Source organism: Dasypus novemcinctus, chromosome 6 (genome assembly GCF_030445035.2).
Source record: "Dasypus novemcinctus isolate mDasNov1 chromosome 6, mDasNov1.1.hap2, whole genome shotgun sequence".
NCBI classification, from domain to species: domain Eukaryota; kingdom Metazoa; phylum Chordata; class Mammalia; order Cingulata; family Dasypodidae; genus Dasypus; species Dasypus novemcinctus.
Window position 1 is genome coordinate 7646175 of NC_080678.1, and position 17877 is coordinate 7664051.

Here is a 17877-nt window from a genome sequence, read left to right on the forward strand (position 1 = left end):
CCTATAGTCTGCTTACAAGTATTTTGTCAGGTAAGTGGTTGGCAAAAATTTTCTTTCACTTTGTCTTGCCTATCCACTTTTTTATGAGCATACATTTTAAATTTTGATAAAATCTGATTTATTGATATTTTCTTTTATGGTCATATTTTTCTATGTTTTAAGAAATGTCATCTACTCAAATCATGAAGATATTCTCTAATGTTTCCTTCTAAAAGCTTTAGAGTTATTTTTATGGTTAAGTGTATGATAAATCTTGAATTGATTTTTTGTGTATGGTGTGAGGTAGGGGTTAAGGGTAATTTTTCTCCCAGATGGATATTCAGTTGCTCAAGCACCGTATGTTTGTTGAAAAGACTTCACTGTCTTCATGCTTTGGAGTCTTCGCCAAAATTAAAATTATTGCAGAATCGTGGCTCTCTCTTCTGCTCAATGGGTTTAATTTTGCCCTGATCTCAATGTCTTGATTATTGTAGATTTGTAAGTCCTGAATGGTAATTTTAAATGGAAGCTCTCCAACTTAATTCTTCTTTATCAAGATTGCTTTAGATATTCTAGATCCTTTGCATGTCCATATAATTTTGGAAATCAGCTGGGAATTTAAAAGCTAATGATTGCACTGAATATACAGAAAAGTCTGTGGAGAACTAGCCTCTTAGCATGACCTTTTTCAATGACCGAGGTACATTCATTTGTTTCGGTTCTCTTTGATTTCTCTCAGCCATGTTTTATTGTACCCAGTGGAAGTATCATGTATGTCGTCTATTTAAGACATTCCCAAACAGTTCATATTTTGACACTATTTTAAGTGCAACTGTTTTTAAATTTTAAAATATTTGTAGAAAAAAATTAAGAACATATAAAGATCTTAAAAATGCAATTAATTTTATATGTTAAAATTGTGTACTGAAACTTGTTAAATTTGCTTATTAGTTGTAGCAGTTTTTTGAAAATCCATTGAGATATTCTATTTAAACAATTACGTAATCTGCAAACAGTTTTATTTATTCTTTCTGATACATATGTAAAACTTTTCTTTTTCTTGCCTCTTTGCATAGGTCAGTGCCTTTAATTCTTATAACATATCTATGTCGTTGTAAGAGGATACAGTGGGACCTTGGTTTTTTTAAAAATCCAGTCTGCTAATCTATGCCTTTTAATTTGAATCTTAAAACCATTAACATTTAATATAATTATCAATATGGTTGGGTTTAAGTCTACCAATTTGCTATTTATTCCATCTGTTCTTTGTTTCCCTTTTCCTCTTTTAGTATATACATATATTTTAAGTAATGGGGGCTGGTGATTGAACCTGGGACCTTACATTTGGGAAGCTGGCACTCAACCACTGAGCCACATCAGTTCCCCTGAGTTGGTTTCTTTTGTTTGTTTTGCTTGTTGTTCGTTATTGCTTTTTTTCAGGAGGCCCTGGGAATTGAACCCAGGTCCTTTTGAGGTGGGAACTCAAAACTTGAGCCACATCTGCTCCCTTTTTACTATGCTTTTAGACTGGGGTTTTATTTTAAATTAGCATTCTATTTTACCTTCTCTATTGGCTTATTAGCTATTCATTTCAATTTTGTTTTAAGTGACACTCCAGCATTTATACTATGTGTGTCTGACTTAAATCAAGTATAATTAAAAATAATTATACTTAGCTCACAATAATCTAAGACCCATTTCCCCTATCTTTTGTGCCACTGTCATATCTCATGTATTTTACTTGTACATATATTATAAGCTACACAGTACATTACTACTAATTTTACTTGAAACAATTAACCACCTTTTAAAGAGAAGAAGAATTTGGAGGGGAAAAACACCCACATATCTTCCATTTCTTAGTGATCTACATTTTTGGTATTAATCTGACTTTCCATCTGGGATCATTTCACTTGAACATCAAGAATTCTTCTTTTGTATAAGTCTGCTAGCAATTGATTATCAAAGCTTCTGTTTGTCTTTTATCTTTTGGTACATAATTATCCTAAAACGTAAATTGCTTAAGTCAACATTTATTATCCCACAGTTTCTGTGTATCAGGAACCTGGGTGTAACTTAGGTGGGTGCCTCTGCTTGGGGTATCTCATAAGGTTGTCAGTGCGTTGGCTGGGGATCCAGGCATCTCAGTGCTCTGCTGGGAGACTATCTGCTTCCAAGCTAACTCATGTGGTTGTTGGCAGACCTTCCACTCTCACTGGCTGTTAGCTGGAGGCATCAGTTCCTTGCCTATGGACCTCTGTACAGGGCAGCTCGCCACATGGCAGCTGGCTTCCCTCAGAGTGAGCTGAGAAAGGGCAAGAGAGAACCTGAGACAGAAGCCACCATCTTTGGAAGACCTAATCTTGGAAGTGACAGCCCATCACTAATGCTGTATTCCATTCATTAGAAGAAAGAGAGTAAGTCCAGTCTACTAAGGCATGACTCTCTGAGATTTCTAGGGATTTCCCCAGGTGTTCAATGAGGTCTCTATATTCTGGCTGGTTGGAACCTGATTGTTGCTAAGTCCTGAGTGAACTCTGGTTATTGTTCAACTTATAGCTCCCCAGTAGTTCTTTGCCTGGTCGCAAGTACTTTCACTCCATACATGTAGCAACTTAGTATTCTGCAAAAAAAACGTTAAGTGGACACCATGCAGATTTGTGGAATTCTTTCTCTTGTAGTTCCCTCTGCTACAGTACTCTGCCTACAAATTCCAGCAAGTTACAGATAGATATCAGTATTATCCCATTCATATAAAATGCAAAAACATGGAGCAGGGGGTGGGGGGAAGTGCTTGGGACCTGGGAAAGTACTGGTAGGCTCTCTTTCTTAACCTGGGTGTGTTTGAGCCAGCTTTTATTATTATTTATATCTAATAAGTCCATTAGGAATAGTCCTTTGTCTTAAGTAAATATTTCATAGCAGAAATAATGCAAATAATGATTTGACATCAACGTATCCAACACTCAATGAGCTGCTTGAAACTCCTCCTCTCATCTGATAAAAATATCTTAAAACTAAAATACTTTTCTTGTTTTTTGTCTGATATTTAAATTTTGAAACAGGAAGAGGAAGAACAAGCATCTGAATTCCAGGCTGACCCTGTTTCTAAAGCTCCCAGTGCCATCCCCACTAAAATCTCTATCCCATTGGCCTGCTGTAGATTTCACAGCAATTAAGTCATTCCCCAAAAATCTAGGATATATTTGTCTGCCTTTTTCCCCCTGAATATAAGCTACATAAGGGCCTAAATTTTGTTTTGTTCATTGCTAAATTCACAAAGCCTAAAAGGAAGCTTCGGTTATAGTTCAATAAATGGTTGTTTGTTTCTTCATGGTCTGGCTTAAGGCTCTGCCCATGAATGAACCTGACACTCTGATTGAGGGTAAAGGACTTACTTACCTCTGGGCATGGGGTCCTCACCACTCCCCATTCCTCCCAAATGGCTTTAATTTGAAGAGGGTGACATTTCCGCCCGCCCCCCCCCCCCCCACCGTAACTAAGAGGAAGGCATTCAAAAAATACATTGAATAACTCCTAGGATTTTTAACCCAGCATCTAAAAAGGAATAATTATTCAGGGTCATTTGACAACAATGCCCAAGGGAGCTGGAACAGGTGATTCTAATGCTTGCCCATGTTTCCTTCTACCCATTCTGGGAAAACAAGGGCTGAAGCTGCTCAACGAGGGACAGGCAGCCCCACAGCTGTGGTTGTCCCAACGTGGTTTTTCAAGGGCTTTGAGCAAAGCTGGAGATGCCCTGGAACCTCCCGGGTATCCAAAGGTCAACCCAGGATGGCTAATTTATTTCTGTGGCAGAGACATAGGCAGAGCCCCCCAGATTGCATTCTGAGGAACACCAGCCCCCCACGAGTGGCTACAAGGCCCTCTACGGGGAGAGGGTTCTGCATTCATACAGATATTCTCAGACATCAAGAGGGCAGTGACCACACTGATGGCTCTGAGAAGTCCTGCAGTAAAGAAACCTATTAGAAATTTCCAAGCTTTTTTTGATCATGGAATCTTTTCTTTCCTGGAGAGGCCCCTCCTTACACCCAGAAGCACTATTATTTTCCCTAACTGACCTAGTAAGGTTGCTTTACAGCTGAGGTCCACCCATCTTCTGACCTATTACACTAATGCTTCTCTTAGAGTCCTGGGAACCCTCTGCTTTTGGCGGCGGCAGCAGCAGCGAGAAGGGGGAATGAGGGGAGGGCGAGATTTCCTTTGACTTTCCTTCCAAACGGGGCGTGTGGAGAGGATACTCTTGGCTGAGCATGTGGGCTGAGGCTGGAGCGTTTCTGGGGAGACCCTAACCTTGGTGGCTCAAGAGGGACACACGGCAGTGCTTCATTAGCTTGCTGGGAAAGCAGGCCTCTTAGTGGGGGCTGCAAGACAGGCACGTTGAAAAGCTTCTCGAAGAACCATCACGCTTGCTGTGCAAGAAGCAGAGACTGCCCACTGCTCTAAAATAAACTCAGAGGTAGGTTGCATCCGACTTCTAGGATCTAAGGTTCACGTTGTTAAATTTAGAAGCTCAGGGTGTTGTAACAGCAGGGCAGGGGCCTTTTCTGGCAGGCCACTGGTGGCGGGAAAGGCAGGGATTTGGCCCGGTCCCCGTGAGTCCACCTGTGAGGCCTCCAAGAAAGCCTCCACCATCCTGGGGCACAGCTGGTTTTGGGGACCACCCCTGGGGCCGCAGGCGCTCGCTTTTGAACCCTTTGCTTGCTTCTTGTCCCTGGACGGCTTCTCTACAGAGTTCCAAGTAAAATCCTGCTTTCCTGCACCGCAGCAAACGGAACCGCCTCCCATAGCGAGCTATAGTCATGTACGCATGGGAGGACAAAAAGGAGCGCGCTTCAAGGGGGGCACTTCCGTCTCCGTGGGCACTTTCTACATACAAAGGGGCAAAGAGCAAAACGATGACAACGATGGAGCTATGGTCGCCAGGGAGCGTGGGATTTAAGGCGAGAGGCTGGGGACGGGCAGAGGGGCCACCAGGTGACTAAGACCAGGACATCTGTGTTTTCCATCCAGAAGGATTTCTGGTCCCTACGGTGGGCCCAGAACGTCGTGCTGGGTCAGACACATGACAGCGAGTGCGGCCGAGACAGTCTCAGGTTTCTTTACAGCCTAGAAATGCAGCAGCTCCACCAGAGGCTGCGAAGCTCTGCCTCGGATGCCCAATTCACCACCGGGAAGAAAGCGCTACAAACGCTCTTGATGCGCCTGAACCCCCATGAGCAGGAGGTGTTTTCTATCTTCTTTCAGGATGAAGAAGTCACAAGAAAATGAGGATTCAAGTAACACAAGGCACACCTGCCAGCACAGGTCTGCAGTTGACCGGTGGCCCGTCCCCACACCCCCACCTCCTGGTCTGCACAGCCAGAGGCACGCTTGGAAGGACAGCCCCTAGGCCGGCGGCTGAGCCCGGCTCCTGCCCGTGATGTGCTCACGGTACCAGACGGCCACGGCCACACCTCACGAAGACCCGCAGCTGGGGCTCGGGGCAGCAGGCTTCCCGCCAGCGCCTCGCGGCAGGGGCCTTGTCTCACCTTCATGGTTCTCTCCAGGAACCGACACCCCAATGGCTAAACCCCAAATTCACAACGCATGTTTCACCGAAGGAGATCCGCAGATGGAGACCATCGAAAAGTGAAGGGACACCTCAGCGCCCACTCAGCACCAGAGCATAAGAGACCTGGGGAGGAAACGGACTTGGCCCAGTGGTTAGGGCGTCCGTCTACCACATGGGAGGTCCGCGGTTCAAGCCCCGGGCCTCCTTGACCCGTGTGCAGCTGGCCCATGCGCAGTGCTGATGCGCGCAAGGAGTGCCGTGCCACGCAGGGGTGTCCCCTGCGTAGGGAAGCCCCACGCGCAAGGAGTGCACCCATAAGGAGAGCCACCCAGCGTGAAGGAGGGAGCAGCCTGCCGAGGAATGGCGCCGCCCACACTTCCCGTGCTGCTGACGACAACAGAAGCGGACAAAGAAACAAGACGCAGCAAAAAGACACAGAAAACAGACAACCGGGGGAGGGGAGGGGAATTAAATAAATAAAAATAAATCTTTAAAAAAAAAAAAAAGAGACCTGGGGAGGGGGGAGGTGGGGGGAAGTCAGGGGAAGGTGGGGAAGGCAGGGAGAGGTGGGGGCGGTGGGGGGAAGTGGGTGAGGAGGGGGGAGGCAGGAGGGTGAGGCGGGGGCGAGGCAGGGGGAGGTGGGGGGGTGAGGCAGGGAGGAGGCAGGGGTGAGGCAGAGGTAGGTGGGGGCAGATGGGGGTGAGGCGGGGCCACCTGCCCTGCGCTCACATTTCAGGCATGGCAGCCATTCGGACACCCAAGTCCGCTTTGCACAACTCAAGTCTCAAAGAAAAGTAGCAAATGACTGTAGAGCTAAACAGTTAGAACCTGAATTTTCAGGAGAAAATGGATTTTGTGACTCTCCGGGTGACTGGTTTCCAAGTCCTGGCGTGTGGACTGGGGCCAGCAAACGGCCCCACAAACGAGGCGATGCTGGGAGCTAACGGGAGGTGGGGGAGGCAGCGGCGATTGTCCCAGGTCAGCCCGTGGGGCCGAGGTGAGATCCTGCCTTCAAAGATGGGAGGCCCTTGTGTGGGGGCTCCCCCAGATCCCCCGCTGCTGCCCTGAGCACGGCGACGCATTCCTCGACGCCTTGGCCTCTGTTTCCTAACTACAAGATCGCAAGGGCCGCTGGGTTCCAGAAGGCTCTGCTCCCATGAGCCTTCTCTCACCCTCGTGGTACCGAGGGTGAAAGCCAAATGCCCCAGGCAGTTAGCAGACAGAGCAAACATGCCATTTTTTGCCTTGCAGCTGCGGTCATGTAAAGTATGCATGTTTTGTAGGGAGTCAGAAGGCCTGACTTTGAAACCAAGACATTACCTGAGAGGCCAAACCAAAGCCAGGTGCCCCAGCCCTGGTCCCCTGGCCACCCCAGAGAGCGTCCCAGCGTTTCCCTCCCATGGCGCGTGGATTTACAAGGGCAGCCTTGGGTAGCAAGACGGGACTCGGTTTCTGAAATCTGCACATGTTGCGGCTCTCCCTGCCGGCCAGCCCCACGGAGGCCGGGGGACATGGTCACCGTCAACCGAACACTGCTGAGACGAGCACTGATTAATACAAATTGGGCCATTAATACTATTTAAATGCATTAGCTTTGATACACATAAACAACACTACCCAGTGAAATCTGCAAAATGAATCCCGTTTTCTAGAAAGAAAACACGGCCTTACTGCTGCTCACTGTCCCAGGTGAAGAGACGGCTCCCCCGCTGCAGGTGAGAACACCCAGAGGCCAGCCGGCCTTGTGGTCCGAGATGCAGCCCATCACGTACATCAAAAGGTGTTAATGGTTTCAATATTTATCTGCTGCAGGGAAGCACTCTCAAAAGAAGACAGAAAAAATTCCGCTAATGGCTGTGTCTTTGCCATTAAAATGAAAAGCTTAATGCATCTTATAATCAGAGGACAATTTGCAAATCATTAAGAGAAATGTAAAATTCCATTAAAATACAAATCAAGAGACTCTCACTGGACTAATAATCTTTTTGATATTATTTTGCATTTCACTATTTCTGGTCCAATATCCAGGCCCCACAAATGATCAGTTCTTGAACATGCTATTTACCAGAGCCTCCTTCTTTAACGAGAGACTGAGAGAAAGATAATCTGCTATTCAGAGCAGGTACTAATGAAGAATTCCATATATTCTGAAATTTAATTAAAACCCCAAAGATTTCAAATTAGATGCAATTTGAAATGCCTGGGGCAGAAATACATGCACTTGCGTGGCAAGGGTATCACACTGAAAGTTGATACTGTAATTGGTCTTGATGTATTTTTGTGTTGCTGGGCTGAAGCACAGAACTCATAACCATATAAAAATTCTCTGTAGATTACCTGCTCATTGAAAATGCCATCACTCAGGTAGTTCTCTACTAAATTACCATGCTACTAAAATGCACAAAGTGATTCGGAGAGTGGAGTGGCACAGCTGGCCGACGCTGCCAATGAGTTATGCATGCGTCAACGCAGCCTTTTTTCTTAGTAAAATATGCTCAGTTGAATATTAAAATATAATTGGCATTCAACCTAAGTAGCTTAAACCATTTTGTTATCTTCTTTTAAACCGATTTGGCTCCTCCACAGTTATTTTCAAGGATGCGATTCACAAACTAATGACACCATCATATTCAGCTAGATTTGTGCTGTTTTGCATTTGTCATAAATAGGCGCAGTTTCTACAGCCTTCTAGAGATGGCCTTTAATATTAGTTGCTCTTGAACATCAAACGCCCAATTCCTGGAAAAAAGAAGGGGGGTAATGGCATTTATGTTGGCTCTTGCGTATTTTTTTCTGGGAAGAGGAAGGGACAAGCATTTACTCTGATGAAAGGTATATCTTTGCCAAGCAAAAAAAGGTCTTGTGTCTTTAAGGTCCAATTGCTAAGTCCTAGTGAAAGCATCCAAGGAAAGCCTGGAAAGAAAATGGTACTGTTTTTTTTGGGAAAAAACCTGTATGGCCCAGTGGAGAAAGGAACATGCTGTTTTTAAAAAGCAGATGCGCTCATCTAGGAATGGGTTCTCTCCCACACATAAGAACCAGTCAGAAGCGTTTTGTGCACCAATCAACGGCAGCATTCAGGAAAGGAAAAAGTAGTTGCCATAGTAACAGAGACACCATGTCTCCATAGGCTGGCGCGGGGCAGGCCTCGCTGCTGGGACCGTGGCCCTGAACGCTGCCCACGGCCATCGTGCTTCACGAGAGGCCGGACCTCCAGCTGAGCTCTGTGAGCGAGGACAGCAGGGCCACCAGGGCTTCCTTCCCCTACTTCCTTCTTTAGGCTGCTGCTTCAGGAGTGGCGTGCTGCGGCGTCAGCCACTCCAGAGCCGGCGCTGTGGCCGGGGGAGCGGCCCCCGGAGACGAGCCCATCCGGCAGCTCCTGCCCTTTCCACGTCTTGTACACTGCGCTGACGGTTGTGCCTATGAACAAGAGGTGACCTCTCTCCCGGTAAATGCCTGAGTTCCCCATCCTGACACAGCCTTGAGGAAGGACGTGGGCTCGTAAACCTTGCGTTCTGAGCCAACTGGAACACAAGGGCTGCAGGTGAAAATCATGAGTGGTAAAGCACTTAAATTAAGAAGTAATAGTTTATAGTTTGGGCTCCTACAATGAGTAGTCTTTCAGCATTACCATGATTAACTTCATATCAGTGCTTACACAGTTAACAAAACACGTAGTCTACTTCTAGGTATATTTTAATTAAAATATTTTCTCTATAAACACAGCAATGGAGATAATTCTCTTTATCACTGCTAGAGTGATACCAAAATGCACTAACATTACCTGCAGAATGTGACTTTACTACATTTTATGACAACAAAATACATTAATTTAAACATTCTCTTGGAAGCAGTACGCATTGATCTAATGGCTACAATGGGAATGAAAATTTTAAAAAGCTCATTTAGGCAAAAAGTCTGTTTTTTTTTTTTTTTTTACTTTAAAACATATACTTGTTAGAAAATTCCTATGCCTTAAAGCTCAGTTCAAATGAAAAATTACTGAAGAATGTGTCCTACAGTTTGCATTTCTCCGTAGGCAGAACCCTGACCGCTTGCCCCTCTCAGGCTCAGTCCACTGCTGCCCTGCTCAGGACACTGCAGGCGCGCTTTCTCACTGGATGCGCATAATTAAGACTGGCTTTCAAGTTCATGGAACTTTCCTTGCTTACTCTGTAGCTACCATGCTCGAGGTTCATTGGGCTATTTTAAGGGCAAAGCACGTGTGGCCACCAGGATCGCATGCTTCCCGAAGGCCCTGGTTTGATAGCCGGTGTGCCCTGGGCTGTGGTGGCTCTCCACCAGCACAGGAAGGCCCTTGAGACCCGCAGAGGCACCTTCCTGGAATACCGATGACCAGAAAGCAGATGCTGGCACGGAGCACGCCGGCTCTCTCCATCGCCTCACCTGGCTATGTGCAAAGTGCCAGACCAGTTAGACACACAGGTGTGCAGGATGGACCTGTCCAGGACGTTAACTATGGCAAGACACTCCTCAAAGATGCTCCAATTACATCCCAAACAAAATAGCTAAAATTAGGAACGGTAAATGCGTCACAGAGGCTAGATACACTTTCCCAAACTCCTTTAGAACTGTAATTCTCCAAATAGGATGAATTTTTAAAAAATGTACATTCCCATCCTAAGGTGGGTTTTTTTTTTGGTTTGTTTTTTAGGAGATACTGGAGATTGAACCTGACACCTCGTATATAGGAAGCAGGTGCTCAACCACTGACCTACACCTGCTCCCCCATCCTAAGGCTTTGACGTGCCTTGGGGAGGCCTAAGTAGTATATAAATTGCAGTTGTATTACCATGAAAAAGCTCTCTAGACAATTCTGATACAGGTACTTCCAGGTAAAGGGCCTGCGATACAAGTGCACCTTGGAAAGGTGGTTTGCTTGGTTATCAAATAAATCAAAGGTGAAACTTAAAAAACTCTCTCCTAGTCCAGGATGTGGCTTGCACAGTACAAGGAAAGGAATAAATGAGAACTAATGATGATGCCCAGGCAAGAAACTGCTAACAAAACAGGAACCAGCGACTGGATGTGATGTGAACTCGGGTTCTTTGGCCCACGGATGGTCACCGGCGGAAAGCCAACAGCGCGCTGGCTGAGATGCCCTAGTGGGGCCTGTCAGGCCAGAGGTCCACGCGGCTGAGGGGGCTGCCACTGCCAGCAGGGGTCCCCTCCCTGGGGGCCAGGGGGCACGTGTGGCTGAAACGACTCTCTCGGCTGCCCAGGCCGGGCCACTGACTGGATAAGACCTCAACCTGGAGCTGTGAATTCCAGAAAGTTGCACATTTTGTTCCACCGAGGGATGGGGAGTGATGCAGACATTCAAATGTGGACCGGGGCCACCTACAGGGGTGACAGAGTGAGGTGGAGGTGCCCTGTCCTGTGGGACAGGACCGCGCGCCTACCGCCGCTGGCCTTCGGCCAACAGAGCCCATTGCCCCCAGAGAGCCGCGCGGGCTCCTCCGCACACCGTGCCCCGCGATGGATGGCGCGAGCCCGTGTCCTCGGGCCTCCGGGGGCCGGCTCCGCGGGGCAGGGGGTGAGCCTGAGAGTGCCAGCGGCGCCTCTGTGCCTCCAACCCACACTGCTCGCTGCTTTTCACGGACCCCGCCCTGCGTCTGTTTGTGAACATTCCCAGTTGCTCCTTTGCTTTTGGAGTTCTAAAACATGAGAACTAGTGGGGCTTCTCGCTCCTCAGTGGAAACAGTGGCCGTCCCTGGCCGCGGTCTCCCGTTCTGGTCAGAGCCGGCCGCTGGTGAGGGCACGAGGCCTGCCCACGCCCGCCTTGGGACTGGGCTCTCGGCCTCCTTCCCAGCGTCGGCCCCAGCTCTGGACTTCCTGTCCCTGCGAAGGCATTCAGCTGCAGGAGGCTTCAAGAACTACATTTTCACCAGCCGGTTCTTTCCCACTTAATTTAAGTGCAGAGTTGTTAGCTTGTTCTAATCAATAGGCTGGCATGGGAAAGCTCCCACACCTTCCAGCTCCACTAGCTAACATCCCAGGGAGGTCAAGGATTTTTATCAGCCTGCGTTTAAAATAAGGGAGAACAGTGATCGCTACCAAGCAGAACCTGTAAATGCGGCTCCTGTTTTAGCCGTTATCGTCCTTTAAATAGGTCTTTTTTTTTTTAAGATCAGGGAATAATATCAGTACAAACTGCCCGCAAACACGCGGCTCACCTCCTCCCAAGAGTCTAGAGGGAAGTGAAGAGGAAGTCTCTCTCAGCCGCAGACGATCTCAGGTTGGATTTAGGGTTCACAGAGCAAATCTGAAGAATACCCAGAGGGCTTTCGGCCGTTCCTAGGAAAAGGCTGGGGTCCTTCTCCCTGGGAGATCCTCCGGCTGCGTGTGGCAGGGTGCACTGGGTGAGGGGCGGGGGGGCATGCTGCCGGGCAGGCTGGCAGAGTCCTGGGCGAAGCTGTGGGTAGCAGAAGGCCGCCCCGCTCCTGCCGAGCCCCCTGGGTGCCCGGCGCTGGACCTCTGAGTGGAAGGGCGTGTCTGCCGACGTGTGTGCCCCTCCCAGGGAGGCGCACGGCACGCAGGGCCGCCCTCGTCGGGACCCAGTGGGGAAATCAATGAATTCACACGGAAGCAGAGCTTTCCGGGAAGCCTCTGGCAGGGTTTTCATCAGCGGCCCTTTTGAAATGAGAGCCAAATGAGATATACAAATGTGAGATTATGAATCCTTTTTGAGGCTCTGGAATGGAAAACTTACCTCTCGCTGGCAGGTTTGAAAAATGCAGATTTAACTGCTGTCATGCGCCTGGATTTCATAGCTATAAGCTAATAGCTGTGACGAAGGAATTATTAATGTGTTAAATATTTCATTTGAAAAGAACATTGCAGTCACTTTAAAAAGAAAACGAAGAGCTCGTCTTAAAAACGCTCATGTGTGAGATGGCACAGACGGACCGCCATGGTCCCGCCGGCACAGGGGCCGCCGCAGGCGGGGTCCACAGCACACGGCCAGGCACCTCTTCCTGAGGAAGCTTCCAGAATGTGGCGGGAGAAGCCGAAAGGTCCCAGCATGTCTGCGCCCTGCCCGGGAACGCCTGCGCTGCCAGCAGCACGTTCCGGGGGGCGTCGTAGGCGGGGGCACCGACACAGACAGGCACACACCTGGTACCTGAAGGCGGGCTTAGTTTCCGACAGGTCTGCATTTCGTGAGCTCACCGGTAGAAACCGCTTTTGGCAAGCGAGACGATAAGCCTTCTCCTGGCTTTTCCCAAGTCCCTGCAAGGTTCCTTGAGCACGCGTGTTGTAGAAAGAAGCTAAAACATGTAAAAGCATGTGCTAGGAAGCTACAGAGCATTCACAGAAAAGGAGCTTGAATGGTATTTCACAATGAAAGAAACATTAGCACAAGATTTACTTCAAGCACAGTGGCTCCATTAAATAAATATTTCTTGGGGAAAAATGACTTCAGAATAAATAAAACTGACCTCCTCAAGAGGGTGATAGGATGACACAAGCTCCCTAAAAATGCTCCACGGGGCTACGAGACTGCTCCACCCGGGCTATGGCATAGCCAGGAAATGATTCTGTTGATGCTTTTCATAAACCAGAATAGAAAATAAAAATTCACAACTTTTTTTTTTTCCCCCCCAGAAAATGCCCTAACACAACAGTCTGATGAGAAATCAGAACACATTTTTCTCACCTGCTCACCTTTCATTAACTTCTTCCTCACTTGGCAGCCTGCACTTCCAGGAGCTGCCATCGGCCTCTTCCCTGCAGGAAACCCCACCTGGCCAGGCCCAGGGGACGGGCGGCCCCAGCAGGGCAGGGCCTGCCAGGAGAGCAGCTGGACTGACTCTTCGTGTGAATACCCAGAGAATTAACTCGCTATTATGCCAACTTCAGAAATTCATCTAAGGTAAGTAGTTGAACCACATGAAACTTCAGGCATTTAGGAAGTTTTAACCCAAAGAAATGGCAATCTCATCAATTTGACATAATACGTGATTTTGCAACTAACCCTAAAAACAATAAGGAACTCAAAACAGCCCATCCACCACGCAGTGCTTAGCGGCAGAGGCACCTGCAACACGGGGGCTTCCGGGGGGACCCTCTGGCTCAGTCTGGGGAGACGGTGGGGACCTGGGTGCAGAGGCTGGAGTTTCTACAAGCCAGGGTTCTGAGAAGGAGAGGCAAACGTGCTGAACTCAAGGGCAGGGATGACCGTAATTATGACAAATTTTAAGTTAATGAAGATAGACCTAGTCTAAATCTTAGGAAGAAATGACAAAACTATGATATACAGAGTACGTTAAATGAAAACATTTCTTTCAGTTTGCAAGGAAGGCTAATTTCCTTACATTAATCCACAGCTTCCAGAGAGCTCTGGACTGTCAGAGAATTTTCCTTGTGTGGAACTTTCCCAAAGCACCATTTCTTTCCCTGACACTACAAGACAGAGCTGAGGGGTACACTCACATCTGGGGAGGGAGCCAGCCGTTTCATTACTACCATCCACCACCTCCTTGTGGGTGGGCACACCTGGCCCCTGCCTAGGAGTAAATAACCGAGCTAGAATAAAAAGCCAGCTCCGCACAGCTAAGGTGTGGAACCCCTGCTCCTGTAGCAGTGCTGTCAGCCCAGGAGGAGGCCGCGGGGGCCGGGCACCCTACGAATGGGGCTCAGAGCTTCTGGGGTGCCAGGAGCTCGGGGGGCCGCCCCCCACCCCGGAGCCTTGTCCAGCAGGGGCTGGCAGTGTGGGCTGTGGACGGCCTTCTGCCCTCAGCCCCGGGGCTCCTCACGGCTGCCGTGGCTGACCCTGGGCCAGCTGGTTGGGGCCCAGAGCCCGCCGTCTGAGAGCTGGGACAGGGCTGAGCACCCAAGGCCAGTGGGTCCCTCTCTCTGCTGGACACCGACCCGGTCTAGGCCAGCAAAGCCCGTGCTGGTGGGCAGAGCGCAGGCAAAGTTCTGCCTGGGCCAGTGACAGCCTCCGGGGGCGCGGGGGCATGACTGGACGTTCCTGAGGTCACTCCCTCTTGGTTGCTGCGTCTCGGCAGCGGCAGCTCTCCTGGCCTGCACAAGGGACGCTGCTCTTGGGCCTCTGTGACTGGCCGGTGGGGCCGAGCTCTGCAGCAGGGGCTCGAGGGCCTCGCCGAGCGCACGTGCTCTTCTGGCAACTGTTTTCCCTACATGGTCCCCTAGGGCTACATAACACACCTTAGGGAGAGCCCAGGAGTTTAACAAATTCAGACCCACTGGATGAAAGAGATGCTCCATGCCTGGTTCTAAAGCCAATTCCATCCTGACACTGATTTGGCGGCTCAGAGAAAGAAGGCCTGCTTGGCGCTGCTGACTTCTCGCTCCTGTGGCCACGGTGGGGATCCCCAGGATCCAGCAGGAGGAGAGCCCCGACTTTGACAATGAAACACCAGGTTACACCATGGGCCAGCAGAGCAGGTACCCGACACGCAGCAGGTCCCACTCCAGCCAGTCTCCTTGCGGGCAGGCGAGAGGCCCCTGGGGGCAGGCAAGAGGCACCGGGGGCAGGCGGGAGGCACCCGGGGCAGGCGAGAGGCACCGGAGGCAGGCGAGAGGCACCGGAGGCAGGCGAGAGGCACCTGGGGGCAGGCAGGAGGCCCCTGGGGCAGGTGAGAGGCCTCTGGGGCAGGCCGGAGGCCCTCCGGGGGCAGGCGAGAGGCCCCTGGGGGCAGGCGGGAGGCCCCTGGGGACAGGTGAGAGGCCCCTGGGGACAGGTGAGAGGCCCCTGAGGCCCCTAGGGCAGGCGGGAGGCCCCCGGGGGCAGGCGGGAGGCCCCTGGGGGCAGGTGAGAGGCCCCTGGGGACAGGCGAGAGGCCCCTAGGGCAGGCGAGAGGCCCCTGGGGACAGGTGAGAGGTCCCTGGGGCAGGCGAGAGGCCCCTGGGGGCAGGTGAGAGGCCCCTGGGGCAGGTGAGAGGCCCCTGAGGCCCCTGGGGCAGGCGGGAGGCCCCCGGGGGCAGGCGAGAGGACCCTGGGGCAGGCGAGAGGCCCCTGAGGCCCCTGGGGCAGGCGGGAGGCCCCCGGGGGCAGGCGAGAGGACCCTGGGGCAGGTGAGAGGCCCTTGGGGCAGGCGAGAGGCCCCTGGGGCAGGCGAGAGGCCCCTGGGGGCAGGGGAGAGGCCCCGGGGGGCAGGTAGGCAATGAGGCAGGCTGGAGCATGGGCCCACGCCACGCCCCTACTCGCTGACTGCAAGACAGAGCTTCTTGGGCAGGTCTGGGGCGTCTTGCAGGACACACCCCAGCTCCCCAGATCCTGTCCTGGGGACCGCTTCAGAGATTCTAGGGCCCCGCTGAGAACCACTTGTGGAGCCAGTTCTGTAGGAGGAGAGGGACCAGCAGGCACCGCGTCCTCCCGCTGTACTCCCTGAGCTCATTAGGCACAAAAAGTGCTCGAGCTTCTTTCTGCTCCCCCATCCGGCCTATGAGTGAAGGCAGGGTTCCTTCCCCCCAAAACTCTACTCCATTTTCAAGTTTGTTTTTTCTTAAAATTGTAGCAGAAATGGGAACACTTATTATTTAGAACATTGAAACTTGAAGTTCAAGTTTGCTTTACGTTTACCTTATTTAAATTTTAGGACAATTTTCCCCTTAAGTGTATAAGTATATACATTCATATATATTTATTGGCTTACATTTATATAGACCTGCACAAATATACATATACATCCATATACATAATTTATATACACATTCCTGTGTATATATGTATATAAATACAGGGATGTGTGTGTAAATACAAACCCCATATATAATAAAATGTTTGCTTATGAAAAGGATAACGATGCAAAATAAACTACTGGAATATGTCTGGAATGCTTTTAGTTGCCATAACATGTTTCCATATTGAGTAGGTCCAAACAAAAGTTTAAAAAGAAATAAGCCTGGGAAAACGTTTTCAGGCAGTCGCAGGCTCTAAGTGCCTCGAGTATCCTACATTTAGGCAACAGGTGCTCCATTCATTTGTTAAGAATACAATACCTAAGCAGCACGTTTGAGAAATTGAACCTAAAACTTCTCTATAATGACACAGTCCTGCTCCTGACAAAATGCAACTGTCATCAGCGGCATTTACGGAAGTGGCTAATTGTCCATTTCCAAGCCTCATTCTCTGTGTTGTTGGCAAACAGTTTAAGTGAACAATAAGCTTATTGAAAAATTTACTGCCATTCAGATGTGCTCCTATTTAAACCTTTCAGCCCCTGAGAGTCAAGAGTCGATCTGCATGCATCATTTTTATTGTCTTTGCCAAGAATTATGCGACTGTGTGCCAAAACTAACACGGCCATGCGGACGGGCTGGCTGTCCCTCCAGCTCGGGCCAGCACGCCGGCTCAGCTGAGATGAAGTAAAAACACCAAGTGGGTATGTCAATAAAATGAGCTGTGATGTAAGCGATAGCGAATCAGGCAAACCCCCGAGCGGAGCCCCGCGGCGCTGCTCAGTTACCGACCTTGCTGGAAAACGGGGTGGTGCATGGCGGGCAGGGGGAGCGCGTCGATCCCCGCGGGCTCGTGGAAATAGGCCTCCAGCCAGGACGCACACTGGGTCAGGGGCTCCGGCACTTTCCCTGGGCCGCGGAGATCCTCAGGAGGGGCTGGAGGCTCGCCGGGGCTGCAGAAGTAATAAGAGGGCGAATCAAGCCAAGGCGCCGCGTTTCAAGGGCAGGCAGGAGGCGCCGCGGGCGGGACGATGCGACGGCCGCTTCCACGAGCTGCGCAGCGTGGAATGCTGGACTGACGTGTGGACGAGGGACCCAGGCTTCCTCCGGGAGAGGAGGATTCCTAGGAAAGCACGTCTCCTCTGCGGGCCCTCCAGGGACGCGTGGTGGGTGAGCACAACGGGGGGCACAGATCAGCTGGGGGGGGCAGCTGCTCCCCTTCTCCAGCTCGCCCACGGACTGCTTGCATCTCTTTTGACTTGCAAAACTGGCAGGTATTCCTTATCAAACACATTTCCCAGAAATAACTATCAAGGCAATTCAACGGCCTGCACATGCCCCACGCCCGATTTCAACGCCGACAGACGCTCCCAGCCCTGCGCCCACCGCGCTGCTTCTGGGCGCCGGCCGAGCCTCGCTACCAGGGCGACTGGTCCGCGGATCCACCCCCGGCCGTGCCTCCCACGTCCGCGCCCGGCATTTCTCTCTGGGTCCTTCTCACATCTGCCCGGGGGTCCCTATCACTTTCTCCTTTCGGCACCTTGACAACTTTCAGCACACCTGTTAGCGTAGCTCCAGGCTGCACCCCGGATCCCTGGGCGTGGGGTGCTGCCTTCTGTGCTGCCGGAGCTGCCCTTCCTTGGGGCCCTTCC

The 17877-nt window shown here is 50.4% G+C and overlaps 1 protein-coding gene across 3 annotated transcripts in view; it reads right to left on the bottom strand.

Annotated features, from left to right (window-relative positions):
* Positions 1 to 17877, bottom strand: part of MGMT (O-6-methylguanine-DNA methyltransferase) — a 318837-nt gene that overhangs the window by 35184 nt on the left and 265776 nt on the right. For all 3 annotated transcript variants that reach the window (XM_058298135.2, XM_058298137.1, XM_058298136.2), the window contains one exon: positions 17018 to 17178. In XM_058298135.2, coding sequence (XP_058154118.1) covers positions 17018 to 17178 — 161 coding nt within the window. The remainder of the gene's footprint in view (positions 1 to 17017; positions 17179 to 17877) is intronic.